The sequence below is a fragment of the Alligator mississippiensis genome, chromosome 15, assembly GCF_030867095.1.
Source record: "Alligator mississippiensis isolate rAllMis1 chromosome 15, rAllMis1, whole genome shotgun sequence".
Taxonomy (NCBI): domain Eukaryota; kingdom Metazoa; phylum Chordata; order Crocodylia; family Alligatoridae; genus Alligator; species Alligator mississippiensis.
This window is the reverse complement of record NC_081838.1, coordinates 22858577-22873811: the sequence shown is the minus strand read 5'-3', so window position 1 is coordinate 22873811 and position 15235 is coordinate 22858577. Positions and strand designations below refer to the sequence as shown.

At 60.2% G+C, this 15235-nt stretch overlaps 1 protein-coding gene across 4 annotated transcripts in view; it reads left to right on the top strand.

Annotated features, from left to right (window-relative positions):
• Positions 1-15235, top strand: part of CADM3 (cell adhesion molecule 3) — a 45819-nt gene that overhangs the window by 22195 nt on the left and 8389 nt on the right. For all 4 annotated transcript variants that reach the window (XM_059718981.1, XM_059718983.1, XM_059718984.1 and 1 more), the window contains exons 2-5: positions 12643-12783; positions 13134-13286; positions 13712-13849; positions 14388-14558. In XM_059718981.1, coding sequence (XP_059574964.1) covers positions 12643-12783; positions 13134-13286; positions 13712-13849; positions 14388-14558 — 603 coding nt within the window. The remainder of the gene's footprint in view (positions 1-12642; positions 12784-13133; positions 13287-13711; positions 13850-14387; positions 14559-15235) is intronic.

Here is a 15235-nt window from a genome sequence, read left to right as displayed (position 1 = left end):
CGGCCGTGTGAGTGCAGAGACCGGCTCATATTTAGGTCAGGGGGGGAGGGTGGCAGTGCCCGCGCTGTGCTGATTAGAGATGCCTGCCATCAGAGGAATAGAGCTGTGACAGCCTCGGCCCATGGCCTGCTGCCCACAGCACGAGCCCATGCTCTCCAGAGCCAGCAGTCACCCCGCAGTGCTGCCAGGGCACCCCAGCAGGACCCCAGCTAGCACTCGAGGACCTCAGGACTGGTGCTGACTGGGAGATCCAGGCTGGGAGCTCACTCCCTGGGTGAGTGTGGCAGAAAGGAAGGGGCTCTCGGGGGGCGGGGGCTGCAGCCCTGGGAACAGGTGCCAGTTCCAATTGACCTCCCGGCAGCTTCATCCATCCCATTTCTGCACCTCATAGCCTTGGCTGCCCCCAATCCCAGGCTTGCCTCCAGCCTGCGTCCAGCACAGGCATGTGGGTCCCAGGCCCCCATCTCCATAGGCAATGTCCGTGAGACAGAGCAGCTCCAGGGTGGGATGTGGTCTGCGCTGTGGTTCCCCCAGCACCCAGAGTCTGTGGCAAGGCCAGGCCAGACCCCCTCCGTCCACAGGCCCAGACCTCCCACCAGCTCCAGCTGTGCCCAGCCCTGGCTCTTGCAGTGGTGGAGTGGGAGCAGCCTGCGAGTGAGGCAGAGGGGCCCTTCCATGGTCCCCCTCATCATCTGGCTGGCATGTGCCATATGCTGTCTCTCCCCCATGTCCCTTCCAGACCTAGCCCAGCCTCTCCATCAGGCCCTCCCCAGTCAGGGCGTGCTGAGCCCAGAGCATGGCTGAGCCAGGATCCCTGCTAAGTCTGAACAGGCAAGGCTTAGGGGAACCAAGGCCCTCCCCCTGGGACCTGTAGTACAAGGAAATGAAGGGAGATTGGAGGGGGCAAGTCTAGCCCAGGCCCTGCGGATGGGGGAGCAGGGGAGGGTCTTCACTTGACTGTCTCCCAGCTTCTTAAGCCTCCTGCAGCCCTGCCCCCACCCCAGGGTATCCCATCCCACCCCATCCACAGCCCTGCCCTGACCCCAGCTCCCACCCACCGGTACCCCAGTCCACCCATGGCCCTGCCTCCCCCACAATTGCCCCCCAGCTCCCACTTGCACCCTGCCCAGTCTCCCTGGTGCCCCATCCCACCCCCTGCCCTACCCCAGCCTCACGCGACCCTTTGGTAGTACAAAGAATTCCCCAAACTCTCCCCTGCAAGGCGGCACGCTCAGCTGTGCAGCCCAGCTCCCACCCTCCAAGGAGGCCATCTCCCATGGTTCTCCCATACTGCACACCACGCCTGGCGTTGCCCCGTTCCCAGGAGCCAGGCTGAGCTGGGAAGGCAGCGCTGCAAGGAGCTGTTGGGGTGCTGAGAGCCAGGGCTCCTGTCCCCAGTGCTGGGGCTGGGGTCGGAGCTGGCACGGCCTCCAGGGGTGCCCGGCATCAGCCAGGGCAGTTGCTGAGCTGGGGGGCAGGCATGGCAGGGGCAGCGCTGTGGTGTGGGGGAGGCGGCCCAGCATGGAGCTTGCTGGCTGAATGGCTCATTGGGGTCCAGCCTGATCAATCCAGCACGCGAACTTCTGAGAGCTGCTTCTTCTGGGGCCTGCGCAGGAGCCGGTGACTCAGCCGCGGCGCCGGGCTGGTGTGGGCGGGGGACAGCCTCCCTGCCAGCAGCATCTCAGCACAGCGCGCTTTGAACCTCTAATTGAGGGCGGCTTCCTCCGGGCACCGCCGCCACGGGGAACTGCTCGGCCGCTCTTCTGAGAGCTGCGCAGCCACGTGAGGAGCAGGGGGCAGCAGGAGCCAGGGCGCCAAAGCAAACTGAGAGGCCAAGGCCTGGGCGCAAAGCCTGGGAGGCAGAGCTGGCCAGGCTGCAGGGCAGGCCACGGGCACCAGTGCCCCACTCAGCTCCTCCTGTGGCCCCAGGCCCTGTTACCAGATGGGGCTCTGGGGTCACCCTCCTTTTCCCCAAGCTCCAGCGGTTGGTCCCCACTCCCCAGCTAGTGGAGGGGGTCTGCACCCTGCCCCATCATGAGGGCAGGGGCTGTGCAGTGGCTCGGCTGTTGGGGGAGCACTGCATGGGTCTGAGGGTTGTTGGGGCTTTGTGGGAGCAGGGCAAGAGCTGGCAGTGGCAGTGGAAGTCGGATATTTGCAGGTGCTGTTTCAGGAGCTGGTTGCGTGGGAGCAGGCGGGAAAGAGGTGAGGATGTTTAGGGCCGTGTTTTGGATGAGGCTCCCAGCAGACTTAGAAGCTGTGGGTACTAGTCCGGCTGTCCACGCGATGGCTCTGCTCCCCAGGGCTGGGGCAGTCCATCTTTTCCCTTATGCCTGAGCTAAAAGCCACAGGAGCTTTTTGCAAAAATATGTAGATATATACACTACAAACCTACCAGTCTTCAAAACACACACACAGTTACAGAATCACACACCTGTTATGATGCACGCTCCCACACACCCGTTACAAAGCTCATACCCGTGCTCCTGCATGTGTGCACCTGTCCTCATTCCCTTCACTTTCAGTTTCCCCGTTCCTCTATTCCAGGGGTTCCTAAACCGTGGTACGCGTACCCTTGGGAGTATGCAAAACATCTCTGGGGGTACACAGGAGAAATGGTGTAATGTTGGATTGAATTTTCATTATAATAAAAATTGGCATTTAAGGAGTTAAAATATCAAACATATGAGGGTACCAGTACAGGGGCAGTTGGCAGTTTTGGATGGGGTGCACGATAAGAGAGTTTGGGAGCCTCTACCTATTGTTTTCCTTAGTCTCTACTCTTTAGCGTTTAATCCATTTCACTGTCGCTGTTGTCTCCATCATCGACGCTGTCCTCGTTGTTGCTCAATCTGCTTTCTTCTTCACCATCCTTGCTTTCTTCCTCACCATCACTGCTCTCTTCTTCAGTCCTCTGCTAGGTCCTGTGGCCTCAGAAACATCAGCCCTGCTTTGCTGGGCACCAGGCAGATTCCTGGCCAGGCCGCCCAGTGGTCGACTAGCCAGGGACAGCGATGCCAGGTGTGAACACAAAGCACACCCCACCCTCAGCTGGCTGCTGTAGTGCCAGCCCCAGGGACTCGTGCACCGCCGTGGTGCTCGCAACCCACCACACCTCCAGCTGGGACCACGCTCAAGCACAGTGCGCAGAACACAACCCGCACCGGAGAATGAAACAAAACTCACACTGACACAGCCCTCCCCTCCAGGGTAACACCCCCCCTGTCCCCCAGATGAGGCACCTCACACACGGACACAGCCCTCGCACCTCTCCTGGCATTGTGCTGGCACCTGCCTTGTACCGAAGTCAGGGCTGCCACCCTGACACAGGCCTCACACCTAAGCCAGGGTGATGACACACTCTGACAAAACCCACACACGTCTCCCAGGTGGCATCACACACTGACACATCCCTCACAACTGCCCCTGGGGATCCTGCGTACACTGGCACAGTCCTAGCCCCTCTCCCCAGAGAGCTCACTCATCTTGACACAACTTTTACCCCTAATGGGGTGGGGGGATCACCCCCCTGCACAACTGTCACTCCTAACCTGGGAGAGTCACCCCCCACACCCACCACTGCCAGTTTGGCTTGCCAGAGGCCATGGTGTTGATGGAAGGGGCTGATTCCGGTGGATGCCATGTGTGCTCTGACACGGGGATCATCCCCTTAGCAGGAGTCTGAGGATTTAGACCCTGCCAGGCATTTGACTGGGTTCCACGCAGTATCTGATTTAAGCATCTAAACGGATAGGATATCATTATAGCTTCCATTAAATGGATTAATCACTGGCTACCTGGCAGGTCTCAAACTTAATTATGAACAGAGACTCATGATAGAGTGGGCGTGTTTCTAACAGGGTCCTGCAGAGATTCATTGTGGGTTCTGTAATCGTTGCAGGTTTTATCGGCGACCTGAAAGGAAACATAAAGCCTTCTCAGATGGAGTTTACAGCGAGTGGTAAATGAGGGAGGGGGCAGGGCTCTGATACGGAGCGATCAAGATGGTTGGTAAACCCGGCATGAGCATAAAGACGCCTTTCCGTGCAGCCAGATGTTCTCGGGCAGGGGGGTCAAGCTCACTGGGCCCCCTGGGCAGGATCCAGACCCACCTCCAGTGGCAGGACAAGCAGCCTCAGGGAGCCACAGGGCTTAGTGCAGCTGTCACTGCCAATGCACATCTTTAACAGGGCTCTGTGCCCTGGATTTGGGTGGTAGGTCTGCCCCTGCCCCTGAATTTCCAGCCCCAGGAGCCCTGTGAGCCAGGTGGCATCTCTCCGTGGGCTGTATATTTGACACCCTGCTCTGCAACAAGGAACAAAGGATATAGATGAGCTTCCAAGGCTCTGGGTTGTGATTGGGCTGTGCCAATGTCCCTGCTGGGACCCAAGCCAGAGCTTCCAGCTAGAGGGTCTTGTCCTGTGCTCAGGGTCAGACTGACACCTGATTTGGGCTCAGGAAGGTATTTTACCCCCTGGTCAGAAGGTGTGGACTAGATTGGGAGGGAGGGTTGCCTTCCTCTGTAGCGGGAGGCATGGCCTCTACCTGGGATCACTTGATCAGATTATATTAACAACCTTTCATAGCAGCAGGACGTTGGCTACTGTGGTCCCCCTGCTTTACCTATAACAGATTCAAGTGTGATGTCCTGTGTTGTGTTAGGGTTGACAGTAGTTGAATTAAGCAGCTAGACAGCGGATGTGTTTAGGATGGTACGGACAGGGCTGGTCCTGCCGCAGGCAGGGGTTGGACTAGATGTGATCTCTGCAGGCCCCTTCCAGCCCCACTGCTTTGTGATGCTAGGAGCTGTTTGGTCCAATAAGTGAAGATCCAGTGGCAGACAGCAGAAGCTGGGCAGATTCAGGGTAGAAATAAGGCAGGAACTGAACAGCAAGTGTTAGACAAGGACGGTTCACAGCAGCAATGGAAACAACCCCCTGAGGGGTCTGGTGCATTCCCCACCCGCCGCTGGAGGTTGGACGCTTTCCTAACAGACCTGCTCTCACTCCACCACAGCTCTTGGACCTGGTGCAGAAATTCCCATGTGGCCATCTGGCAGCATGGATGTCAAATGAGAAATGAGGCAATGCCACCAAGAGGGGCCACGTTGATCCCCAGTGGGCAGCACTGGGACCCTGAGACTCCATTTGGTCTGGGAGCCTCGCTGGCAGCAGCAACATGGGCTGTTACCATCCATGTGAACCAGCCCCTTGAGGGGAGCGACACCCCCACTTCACCCTGGGGTGCATTTTTTGGAGTGGAGCGTTATCTAGTGGCTATAGACCTTCGTCCTGCTTCTTGCCACCCCCACTAGCTGGCTCCACAGCAGCTGCAAGGAGGCAGGAGAAGCGATTGCTGGGAAGCCCTGCTCCCCTCTGCAACCAGCTCAGTATGGGTCATTCCCAGCCTTGTCTAGACAGCTCGCGGGTGCTGGGCAGAGAGGGGGCATGCTCAGTACAGGTGGAGCTATCCCAAAGCAGAGCTGCCCAATGCCAAGGTGGCAGAGGTCTTCTGGAGGCTCATCATTGGGCCAGATACAGGCAGATTTTCCCTGAGGTGACAGCACATCCCCAACGGCAGAGCCAAATTTCAAGCCCCTGTGGCAGAGCTCCTCAGTTGTGTTTTCCTCTAACCCCCACTAAGAAACCACAGTGCTATTTGAGCTGAAATTGGAAAGAAAGGAAGAAACAAAGGGAGAAAATTCAGCTGGAGGTAGGTACCCAGGTGTGAAATTTCAGCCCAAACAATTAAAATCCAACTGAGTTACAAGCACGAGAACAGGGTGTTACAGCAGCAAACCTTGTAGTGGAAAGCCTGCTGAGTGGCTGTAACCACTGGCAGGGGCTGCAGGCTTTGCACAGTCTGACAGATGGCGCGGATATGGTAGATCCGGAGCTTGTGCCCCGCTCATCTCACGGTACAGGATCCGGGAACATCCAGGGACACAGGAAGAGTTCCCATAAGTGTTCCCTCTGACCATGGACTGTCTCTGCAGAAAGCCATTGAGACCAAGGACTCAACAAGACCCCAGAGGATTGGGTCTCGGTCTGCATCTGAAGACTATCCTGAGCTAAGGCATTAAAGGCTAAAATGTGCTGGAAGATGTGAGCATCAGCATCTGGGTTCAAGCTGGCCATGAACTCCCAGAAGATGGGACAAGGCCCCTCCAGGGCAGGCAACTCCACATCTGCTTCCCCTGCCCTCCTGTTGTGGCATCTGAGGTGACCACTGTTGGGCCTAGGACAGGGGATGGGTGGAAGCTGCCCGGGCTTCTCTGCATGCTCAGGGCTGACGGTGGGGGGTGCAGGGTGGGAGGGACTGGTGCTGTGGCCCTTACAGACAGGCCTGGGCAGCATGCAGAGACCTGCCTTGCATTGTGCCAGTTGCTGCGAGGGAAAGGATGCCCAGCTGCACAAGGGGCTTTCTGGAGGTAGCACTGCTGTGTGCAGGGCACTGGGTCATCAAGCGCAGGGCTGTGGTACAGAAGGTGCTACTGGGTGTAGCATGACTGGGTATAGGACGCTGCTGCAGCACTGTGCGGAGGCTGTGTATGGCACAGCTGTATGTAGGGATATTGTGTCTGGCGCTGTGCGCAGGTTGGATGTGTGCAGCATGTCTGTGAAGAGGGGCGTTGTGTCCGGGGCCAGTGGGATCCAGTGCTGTCGCTGGACGCAGTGACGTCTATCCATCTGGTAGGTCCCTGCCCTGCAGGTGTTGCTGACCTGGTCCCTGCCAGTGATGGGACTGGGCAAGTGAGGTAACCTGGCATGCAGTCCAAAGGCTTGGGGCAGAGCACCAGGGCCAAAGGTGAGGGCTGCCAGGGCAGGGGGCCCAGGAGTAGGGGCCTGAAGGACTCAGGAGAGCGCGTGCCCAGGGCAGGGCTCTAGGTGAAACCGCACTGGCCTCCTGTACTCGCCACTCTGCTGTTCTTCCTGAGTCCCAGCCAGGATCCCAAGATGTCCCTGGGCATGGCAACAGAGGTGCAAGGCTGGGCCTGGGGGAAGCGGGGTCCCTCATGCAGAGCAGCCAGGGTAGGACATAGGCAACAGAGAGCATCCCAAGGGAGGAGAGAGTCCTCTGCCTGCCCCTGCCCCTGCTGTGCCTCCCACCATGGCCTTGCCCTCTGTAGCCTTGGCCCAGGCTCCTCCATCACCCACTGCATCCCCTGTGTCAGGTGTCCCAGGGCCAGGGAAGGGCAGCAGAAAGAAGAGCCTTCCCGCTGCTCTAGCAAGCCTTGGAGACGAGCCCAACCCGCACCCTTCAGTACAGGTGCCCCAGGGAGCATGGGCAGCCTTTAGGGAGGGAACAGAAAGCAGAGCAGCAGCTTGGGCAGGGCAGCAGATCAGGCAGAGAAAAGGGATCAGAGTGGTACTCGGAGAGGGGCTGGGCTAATTTGTGGCACCTGCACACATCTGCACATGTTAACATGCGAACATGCCTGTACACGTGCACATTCAGCAGTGTAAATGGAATCACACCCTCGTGCTCAGGAAGACATGCCCATGCACATACAAGGGATAGGCATGCACACGGGGGTGCACAGGTACAGGCATGCTGTATCCAGGAGACACACTGGCGAGTGCGCTTCAGACCCCTTCAGTGCCAATTCTCGGAGACTAGCCGTTGCATTCACAAAACTCCTGCCTTGGTACAGGTTGGCCCTTGGGACTTTAGCTCTAGCTGTGGCAGGGAAGAGGCAGGTGCCTCACACATGTTCCTGTGTACATGTGCATGTGCATCCTTAATTATTATTTAGCACTAATTATCCAATGCTGCTCTTGGAATCATTCCTCCTCAGCGAGTCTCTCTGGATGCGTGCAGCTCCCAGAGCCCAGGACGGCAGCAGAGGCCTTCCCCAGTCCAGGGACTGCAGGCCTTGTCAAAGGGGCTGCCCATGCCCTCCTCCCACAGTGGGATTTCATCCTGTCTGCCTAGGGTGCAGCCTCTTGGGTCACTATCCCCGGGTCTCCCGGGGCCCTGTCATGCCAAGGCCCCTGGCCCAGGCCTGCCCCTCCACTCCCTTTGGCACTCAGTGGTGTGCATGGCACCCGGGGCAAGGTCTGCTACTCAGGGCAGCTTTCACAACCGAGCCCAGTGGGAGTGTAGGGTTCATGGCACCATGCCCAGGCATTGCTGCGATACACCATGCCCCTGCTCCCCTCCCCCTCACTGGGGAAGCTGGATGCTGACACTGCACTTGCCCCATGTCCCAGTCCATTCCTAACAAAGCCCCTAAGATGCTTGCAGCTCCTGGCTCTGCCACCTCCATATGTTGGGGCTGCTTGTCCAACGAGAGTAGGGGGCCATTAGGAGCAGCTGGTGCACCATGCCCTGCTGCTGGGCCTTCCCTGGCTTCCCCTGGCCTCAATGCCTTGCTCAGCTTTCTAGGAGCAGCTGCCTGGTACAGGGAGCTGCTCCCTGACATTCCCCTGCCATCCGCTGCCCTTTCCCCACCACAGGAGGGTGTAAGGGTCCTGTCTAAGCGAGGCGGGTGCAATCAAGCCTTTGGTTGCAGTGCAGGGGATGGGCTGCAGTCCAGGCCTGAGGGGGTCACCTGGTCAAACTGTTTGGGGGCAATGTACTGGCTAAGGGAGCTGACCAGATGGATGCCTGTGAGGAGGGGACCTGAGGCCAGGGTCTTTCCTGGCAGCAAGTGTGAGAAAGGGGCTGGGGCTGGGGCTGGCTCAGAGCACTGCAGATCCCAGCCGGGGTCGGGCTGCACCTTTCTGTGGGCTATTTGCCCCATACGAGCACCAGCAGTGCCTGCTCCAACCACCTGCAGGTGCAGCCTCAGGGGCTTAGCTTGGAGCTGCTCGAGCCTTTCCCCTTTCCCTCCCATCCCCTCCCCACAGCATGCGGGTCAGAGGCTGCAGCTGCTGTCTGCTGAGCTCAAGTCCCTGCAGCCCCCACAGGCAGAGCACTGCTTGGGGGAGGGGGTCCTGTCACATGCTTTCCGTGGGCATGTACTGCCAGCTGCATGCCCCTACGCAGCCTGTATACAGGGGAGGCTGGGCAGGCATGTGCATTTGCACTCGTATGCATGTGTGTATCACACGTTTGTCTAGGAGCTCTTCACCAGGGGGTGGAAGGGGTGTTTGGAGTGTGTGCACTGAGTATGTAGGAGTGCGTGCAAGGGACATTGTGTACCTGGGTGTGTGTAGTGTGAAGAGGACTTCTGCCCCTTGTGTGTGAGGCATGTTATGTGGTGGGCGGGTTATGACCAGGCGCCTTTCCCAAGAAACCTCTTCGCTTGCACCGGGCCAATTTCATAGGATCCCAGAGCAGTGGGGCTGGAAGGGAGCTCCAGGGCTCAGTCCCCTGCCTGAGGCAGGATCAGCCCTGTCCAAACGAGCCCAGACAACTCCATTGTCCAACCTCTTAGCAAAACTACACAGTCAATCCTGACACAACAGCGGGCATCACACCTGACCCTGCCACAGGCAAAGCAGGGGACCACAGCAGTCAATGTCCTGCTTTTATCAAATGTTGTTAGTATACAGTCAAGGGATCAGGTAGAGGCCACAAGTCCACTACAGAGGAAGGCAAAAACCCCCACAGTCTGCACCGGTCTGACCATGGGGTAAAATTCCTTCTTGACCCCAAATGCAGCATTGGTCCTGACCCTGAGTAGAGGGGCAAGACCCTCTAGCCGGGAACCCCCAAGTTTAAGTCCCAGCAGGAGCCCTGGCACAGCCCAGTCCCCATCCCCACCATCAGCTGCAGACAACACCCAATGCCTCTGAGGAAGGCTTTAAAAAAATCCCCCGGTGCATGTAAGGGGGGGGCAGTTCCCTCCTAGCCACATACAACAACCAGCAAAACCCTTGAGCTGCTTTCCAGGTGTCCAGCATGTGGCAGCAGTCTCTGCAAGCTATGGTGACTTTCTTTCCCCATCCTGGAGACTGATGGGAGCGCTGGTGTGGAGCCACCTGGGGAGTTGCCCAATGCCACGCACTAATGACAGGATCTGCCGTGGGGCAAATCTAGCCCTGGCCTGCTGGATGAGACCCGACCTAAGCCCTTCCTCCACAACCAGTCCCTCACTCCCCAGTGCCTGGCTCTTGCCTCTTGATGGGTCATTTGGGGTGCAGGGCTGGGGCGGGTGCTGGGGGAAAAAAGGCAAAGGGCTGGGGCGAGTTGGGGTCAGTAGTGGGCTCCAAGGGGTGCAGTGCTGGGGGCTGCGACTACCTGGCTGCTTTGCCCTGCTCTGCCTTCCCCGCCTCTGCGGCTCCCTGCTCCGGGCGGTGATGGGCCTTCACTACAGACACAGCCCTGAGCCCCTGCACTGTGCCCAGATCCTGCTGTGTGCTGGGGGCAGCAGGCCCTGGAGCTGCATGGTGGCACTGCCCCTGCTGTGCTTTGCCCCACACCCACCCACCCCTCCCTCACACTGCTTCAGCCAGACCATCCTCCCCCAGAGACCACATACATGGTCCCCCATCACCTCCCCAGAGAGCCGTGGCTGTGGTGGTGTGTGTGAGGCTAGCTGGCCATGGCGATGGGGCTGGTGAGCCTTGGCGGAGGCAGCTGCCTCAGGGGTGAAGCTGCCCACAGCTGTGACCATGGCAGGAGCCGTGGCTGTGGCTGCTATAGGTTTCGGGGTGTGGGCAGTGGCCCTTGAGCAGGGGTGGCTGTGACTGGGGGAGTGACTTGCCATGGGAGTGGCAGCTGTGGCAGCAGAAGAGGCTGTGTGTGTGCCACCGGCTGTGGCCATGGTAGTGGTGTGTGAGGGTGGTGGCAGTGGGAGACTGTCAGCAGCTGCGGTCAGCGGGAGGCACAGGCAGTGGCTGGGGGTGAGGCTGACCATGGCCTTGGCACTGAGGCTTGGAGGGAGGGCTCGGGATGCAGTGGGGACTGTGCAAAGTGGCATCCCCATGGAGGGGCTTGGGGCTCTGCTGGGGCTGGGGCTGCCACCCTGGCTACCCGGTGCTGTTGTGCTGCCTGGCCCCTCCCCAGACCCCTCAAGCCCATGTAGGAGGGAGCAGCACTGGTAAGCAGGGAGCACCATGTTTCCATGTCCTGTGGCCAAACCTGCAGGATCCCTACCCCATCCTGTCCTCTGGCACTGCCCTGTCCTTAGGGCCTCACTCACCTGGCCACCTTGGGAGTTGGACCCAGCCAGTGCCCAGCAGATCCAGCCTGTCTCAGCCCCTCCAAGACTAGGTGGTGGGCACAGGCTCCCCTCCGCCTGGCCTTAATGCTTGGGCTCAGGCCCTGGCCCCTCCCGCTGCTCTTCCAGAGGTTGTCCTGAGCACCACCAGGCTGGGGGCAATACCTGTTCCCAGGCCAGGAGAATGGGCTCCCTTGGGTCACGTCCACAGGCCTGGGCTGGCCATGAGCCAGCTCATGGGCTGCAGCCTGCCTTGTTTTGGGGAAGGGGGCTCACTCAGGCTCCCCATCATGTGCCCCAGGGCAGGGAGAGGGGAGCGGCACTGCAGAGCTGTGGGTGCCCTGTCTGGCTTCTGCTGGCCAAGGCGGGCAGGGCAGGTTGCAGGGCATGGGAGGTGGCACTTGGCAGGGGCCAGCAAATCACCAGCACTGCAAGTGCTCATGGTGTTTGCTCCCCCGGGGCTGTGTGAATGGCAGCTGTGACCATGTGGCCGGGAGGTTGGGAGACTCTGCCATGACAGCACCTAGGCCTGGCTGCTCCCCAGGGTCTGCATCTCTGCCAAACCAGCACTACCCACGGCTCCCTGAGTCTGTGGGGTGCAACAGGTCAGCAGCGGGCAGCTCTGGCCTGTTATCTGGTTGTGGTTCTGACCCAGAGCCTGGTATGCTGCCCCTCCTAGGCACACATGCTGCCCGCACACATGCCCACCACCCTGCCTGCATGCACACCTGTGGCCTGCATCCAGTGGGACTAGTACAGACACGTGGCCTTGTATGTGTGCAAATGTGCACAGTTGCACACACAGATGCACCCATGCCTTTACACATGTGCCACTCACATGTGCTACTCTGGGCGAGGTAATGGAGACCTGCCCCCATGCAGCACCTGTAGCTGCTGGACTCCTTGCTGCATGGTTTGGGTGCAGTCTCTTCCCAGTGAAGGATGTCGACCATGCTGAGCTTCCCAGCCAGCCCAGTCTTGCTCTCTTCCATGCAGGGTGCCCTGGCTGTGCTGGCCTGTCCCATGCTACGAGCCTGCCAGTGCTGACGGTGCATGGTGCACGCCTTGGCCGAGAGGCACATTCCCACCAGGGCACATTCCAGCTCGTTGGCTGCAAGCGGGTGGGAGCGACACAGGCCGGGCAGAATGGGCTCTTTGTGCAACGGGTGGGAGCAGGCCTGCCTGCAGCCAGCGAGGAGCTCTGCACTGGGGGGGGATGTGGGGCAGCCCTTGGCTGGCAAGTGGGCAGAGGTAGATAGGAACTCAGGGCTATGACTGTGGGGAGATGTGGCTGTTGGAGTGCACTTCCCAAGGCCCTGCTGCATTGCAGATCATACAGACATGCTTCCTGCCTCTGCCTTCAGCCCCATGTGGGCCTGGGCAGGGCAGGGCTGGGAGTGCTGGAGTGCCAGGGGCTAGAGAAGTGGTGGAACGGGGCTGGCAAGAAGGAGGTGTGGGGCTGCCAGTGGGTTGCAGGGCTGTGGAGCAGGTGAGGCCACCTGTGCTGACCCCCCTCCTACCCCTCTGTGTGGCAGAGAGCCAGCCCACGACGTCAGACGAGACGGTGGTGGCAGGCGGCACCGTGATGCTCAAGTGCCTGGTGGAGGACCCGGATGACTCCTCGCTGCAGTGGTCCAACCCTGCCCAGCAGACCCTCTACTTCGGGGAGAAGCGAGGTACCAGCTCTAGGGCTCCAGCTGCAATCCCCTTGGGAGAAGGCCTGGGGGGTGGGGTAGGGGGTGCTGAGGGAGCAAGCTCAAGAGTGTGGGGCAGGGGAATGGCACACAGGGAGAGGGCACAGATGCGGGGCAGGGAGCAGGCTGAGGGTGCAGGACTGGTACCCCAGTAGGGAGCAAATCCTGGGGGATGGGGTGGAGGGCAGTGCTGGAAGGGGGGAGGTCGAGGGAGTAGAGCCAAAGAGTGGGGAGTATTGCTGCTGGTTGGGTGGGACCCAGGGCTCCCGCACCCTCATGTGCCCTCCCACCCCCATCAGCTGCTCTCACTGGTCCCTGGCTCTCTCCCACAGCCCTGCGGGACAACCGGATCCAGCTCGAGCGGTCCACACCCAACGAGCTGACCATCAGCATCAGCAACGTGGTGCTGTCCGACGAGGGCGAGTACACCTGCTCCATCTTCACCATGCCTGTGCGGACTGCCAAGGCCCTTGTCACCGTGCTGGGTGAGCTGGCGCTGCTGCCCTAGCATGACCGCAGTCCAGCAGCATCACACGCTGCCCCAGCCCAGCCTTCCAGTGCCCTGGGTCAGCATGGACTCTGCCATGGGAGTGGAGGGGTGCACACTGTTACACAGGAAAGCTGGGAGCTTGGCAGCTGGCCCAGGGCTCCCCACCTTCCTCCCAGCCCAGCTGGAGCAGGGCCTGCCTCTCCCAGCCTGTGCCATGCTGGGAGTCCACGTCACTGGGCAGAGCCCTTCAGCCAGGCTGTGCACATCCCTGCCCCACTGGGCACCTTGGTCTTTTCACGTCCACCCTGCTGGGTCCGTGTCCCTGCATGGACCGGTGCCTCGTGCCTGTGTCTCAGCATCCATCCCTGTCCCACTGGCAGACGGATGAGGCTGCTCAGTCTGTCATGCTCTTCCTGCTAGGAATCCCCCAGAAGCCCCAGATCTCCGGCTACGAGATGCCCATCCGGGAGGAGGAGATGGCACGGTTGACGTGCAGGTCCTCGGGCAGCAAGCCAGCGGCCAAGCTCCGATGGAAGAAGGGGATCAAGGACCTGAAGGGTAGGTGCTGGCCCCAGTTTGCAAGGTGCAGAGCACCATGTCTTGCCTGGGGAGAGCACAGGGACCAGCCATGCTGGGGGAGATCCTGGCTTCCCTCCCTGGCCTGACTTGTGCTCTGCACTGCAACCAGAGCCTCCAGGATCCTCACTGGCAGCTCCTGGTGAGTGTCACCATAGGGAAGATGCTTCCCTAGGACAGAGCCTGCAACTTGACAGCCAAGACGGCATGGCCAGCAGCACGGCAGGGCTCAGGGGAGGGCAGAGCAGGGAGGTGCCACTCGAGCCCTGGGGAGACTGGCAGGGCATAGAGCTGCAGCATGATCTCTGCAAGGTGGGCACAGGCAGCCCAGGCTGTGAGTGAGGGAGGGAAGGAGTGAGCAGGGAGCTGGCACAGGATCCCAGCACCTGTGACCTGAATGAGCCCTATGCACAGAGCCCACTGCAGGGAACAGGACACAGCTGGGGCAGGCTGTACCTTCACAGCGTCCCAACCCTGCCTGCGGGGATACAGGAGCTAACCACAGCCTCTCCTCCCCCAGACGAGGGCACTGATGTGATGGAGGACTCCAACGGGAAGACATTCACAGTGACCAGCCGCGTGGAGTTCCACGTCACCAAGGAGGACAACGACATGGAGGTGACCTGCACGGTGGATCATGAGTCCCTGCAGAACACGGAGAGATCCGTCACCCAGAAACTCCAGGTCTACTGTACGTGCGGGGGGTGGCCTGAGATACAGCCAGGGCCGTGCTGGGCTCGGGTAGTGGAGGGCTGCAAGCAGACACCCCCACCCCTGCCACCGCCACCCAAGCAAAGTACACATGCAGCCTGGGGCTAGCAGCTTCCCTGATGTGTGCATGCAAGCATGCACTGTCCTGGATTCCCTGCACCCCCAAACCAGCCTGCCCACCCGAGGCTACCTAGTACACCCCCCCGCAACAAGCCACCCGCCCAATATGAGTGCAGTGTGCTGCAGTGCACTCCCTCATGCACACACCTACAGTGCACACTGCAAAGGCTGGCAGGGGCCTGCTAGGACTGGGGGGGGGGGGGTGTCCCTGTGACACTGTGCAGGTGCAGGTGCAGGTGCAGGCAGAGGAAGGCTGTCATCATGCTGCGGCTGTGGGTGTGGGGGACGGGTATGGCATGGCAGGGCAGGAGGGGGCAGCGATGTCATGCAGGCTGGGACACAACATGTGTGCATGGTGATGGGAGGGACGTCCCTGCTGTATACCAGAGGGGGCAGGGGGTGTAAGCTGCAGGTGTGGGGGGGCAGGTAGCTGATTTATGGGGGTGCTTGGGGGCTGAGGGGCATGTGGGGCAACAGGGAAGGGCAGGAGCTCTGGTGGGGGAATGGGTCTGGCAGTGGAGGGGTGCGTGTGGCTGA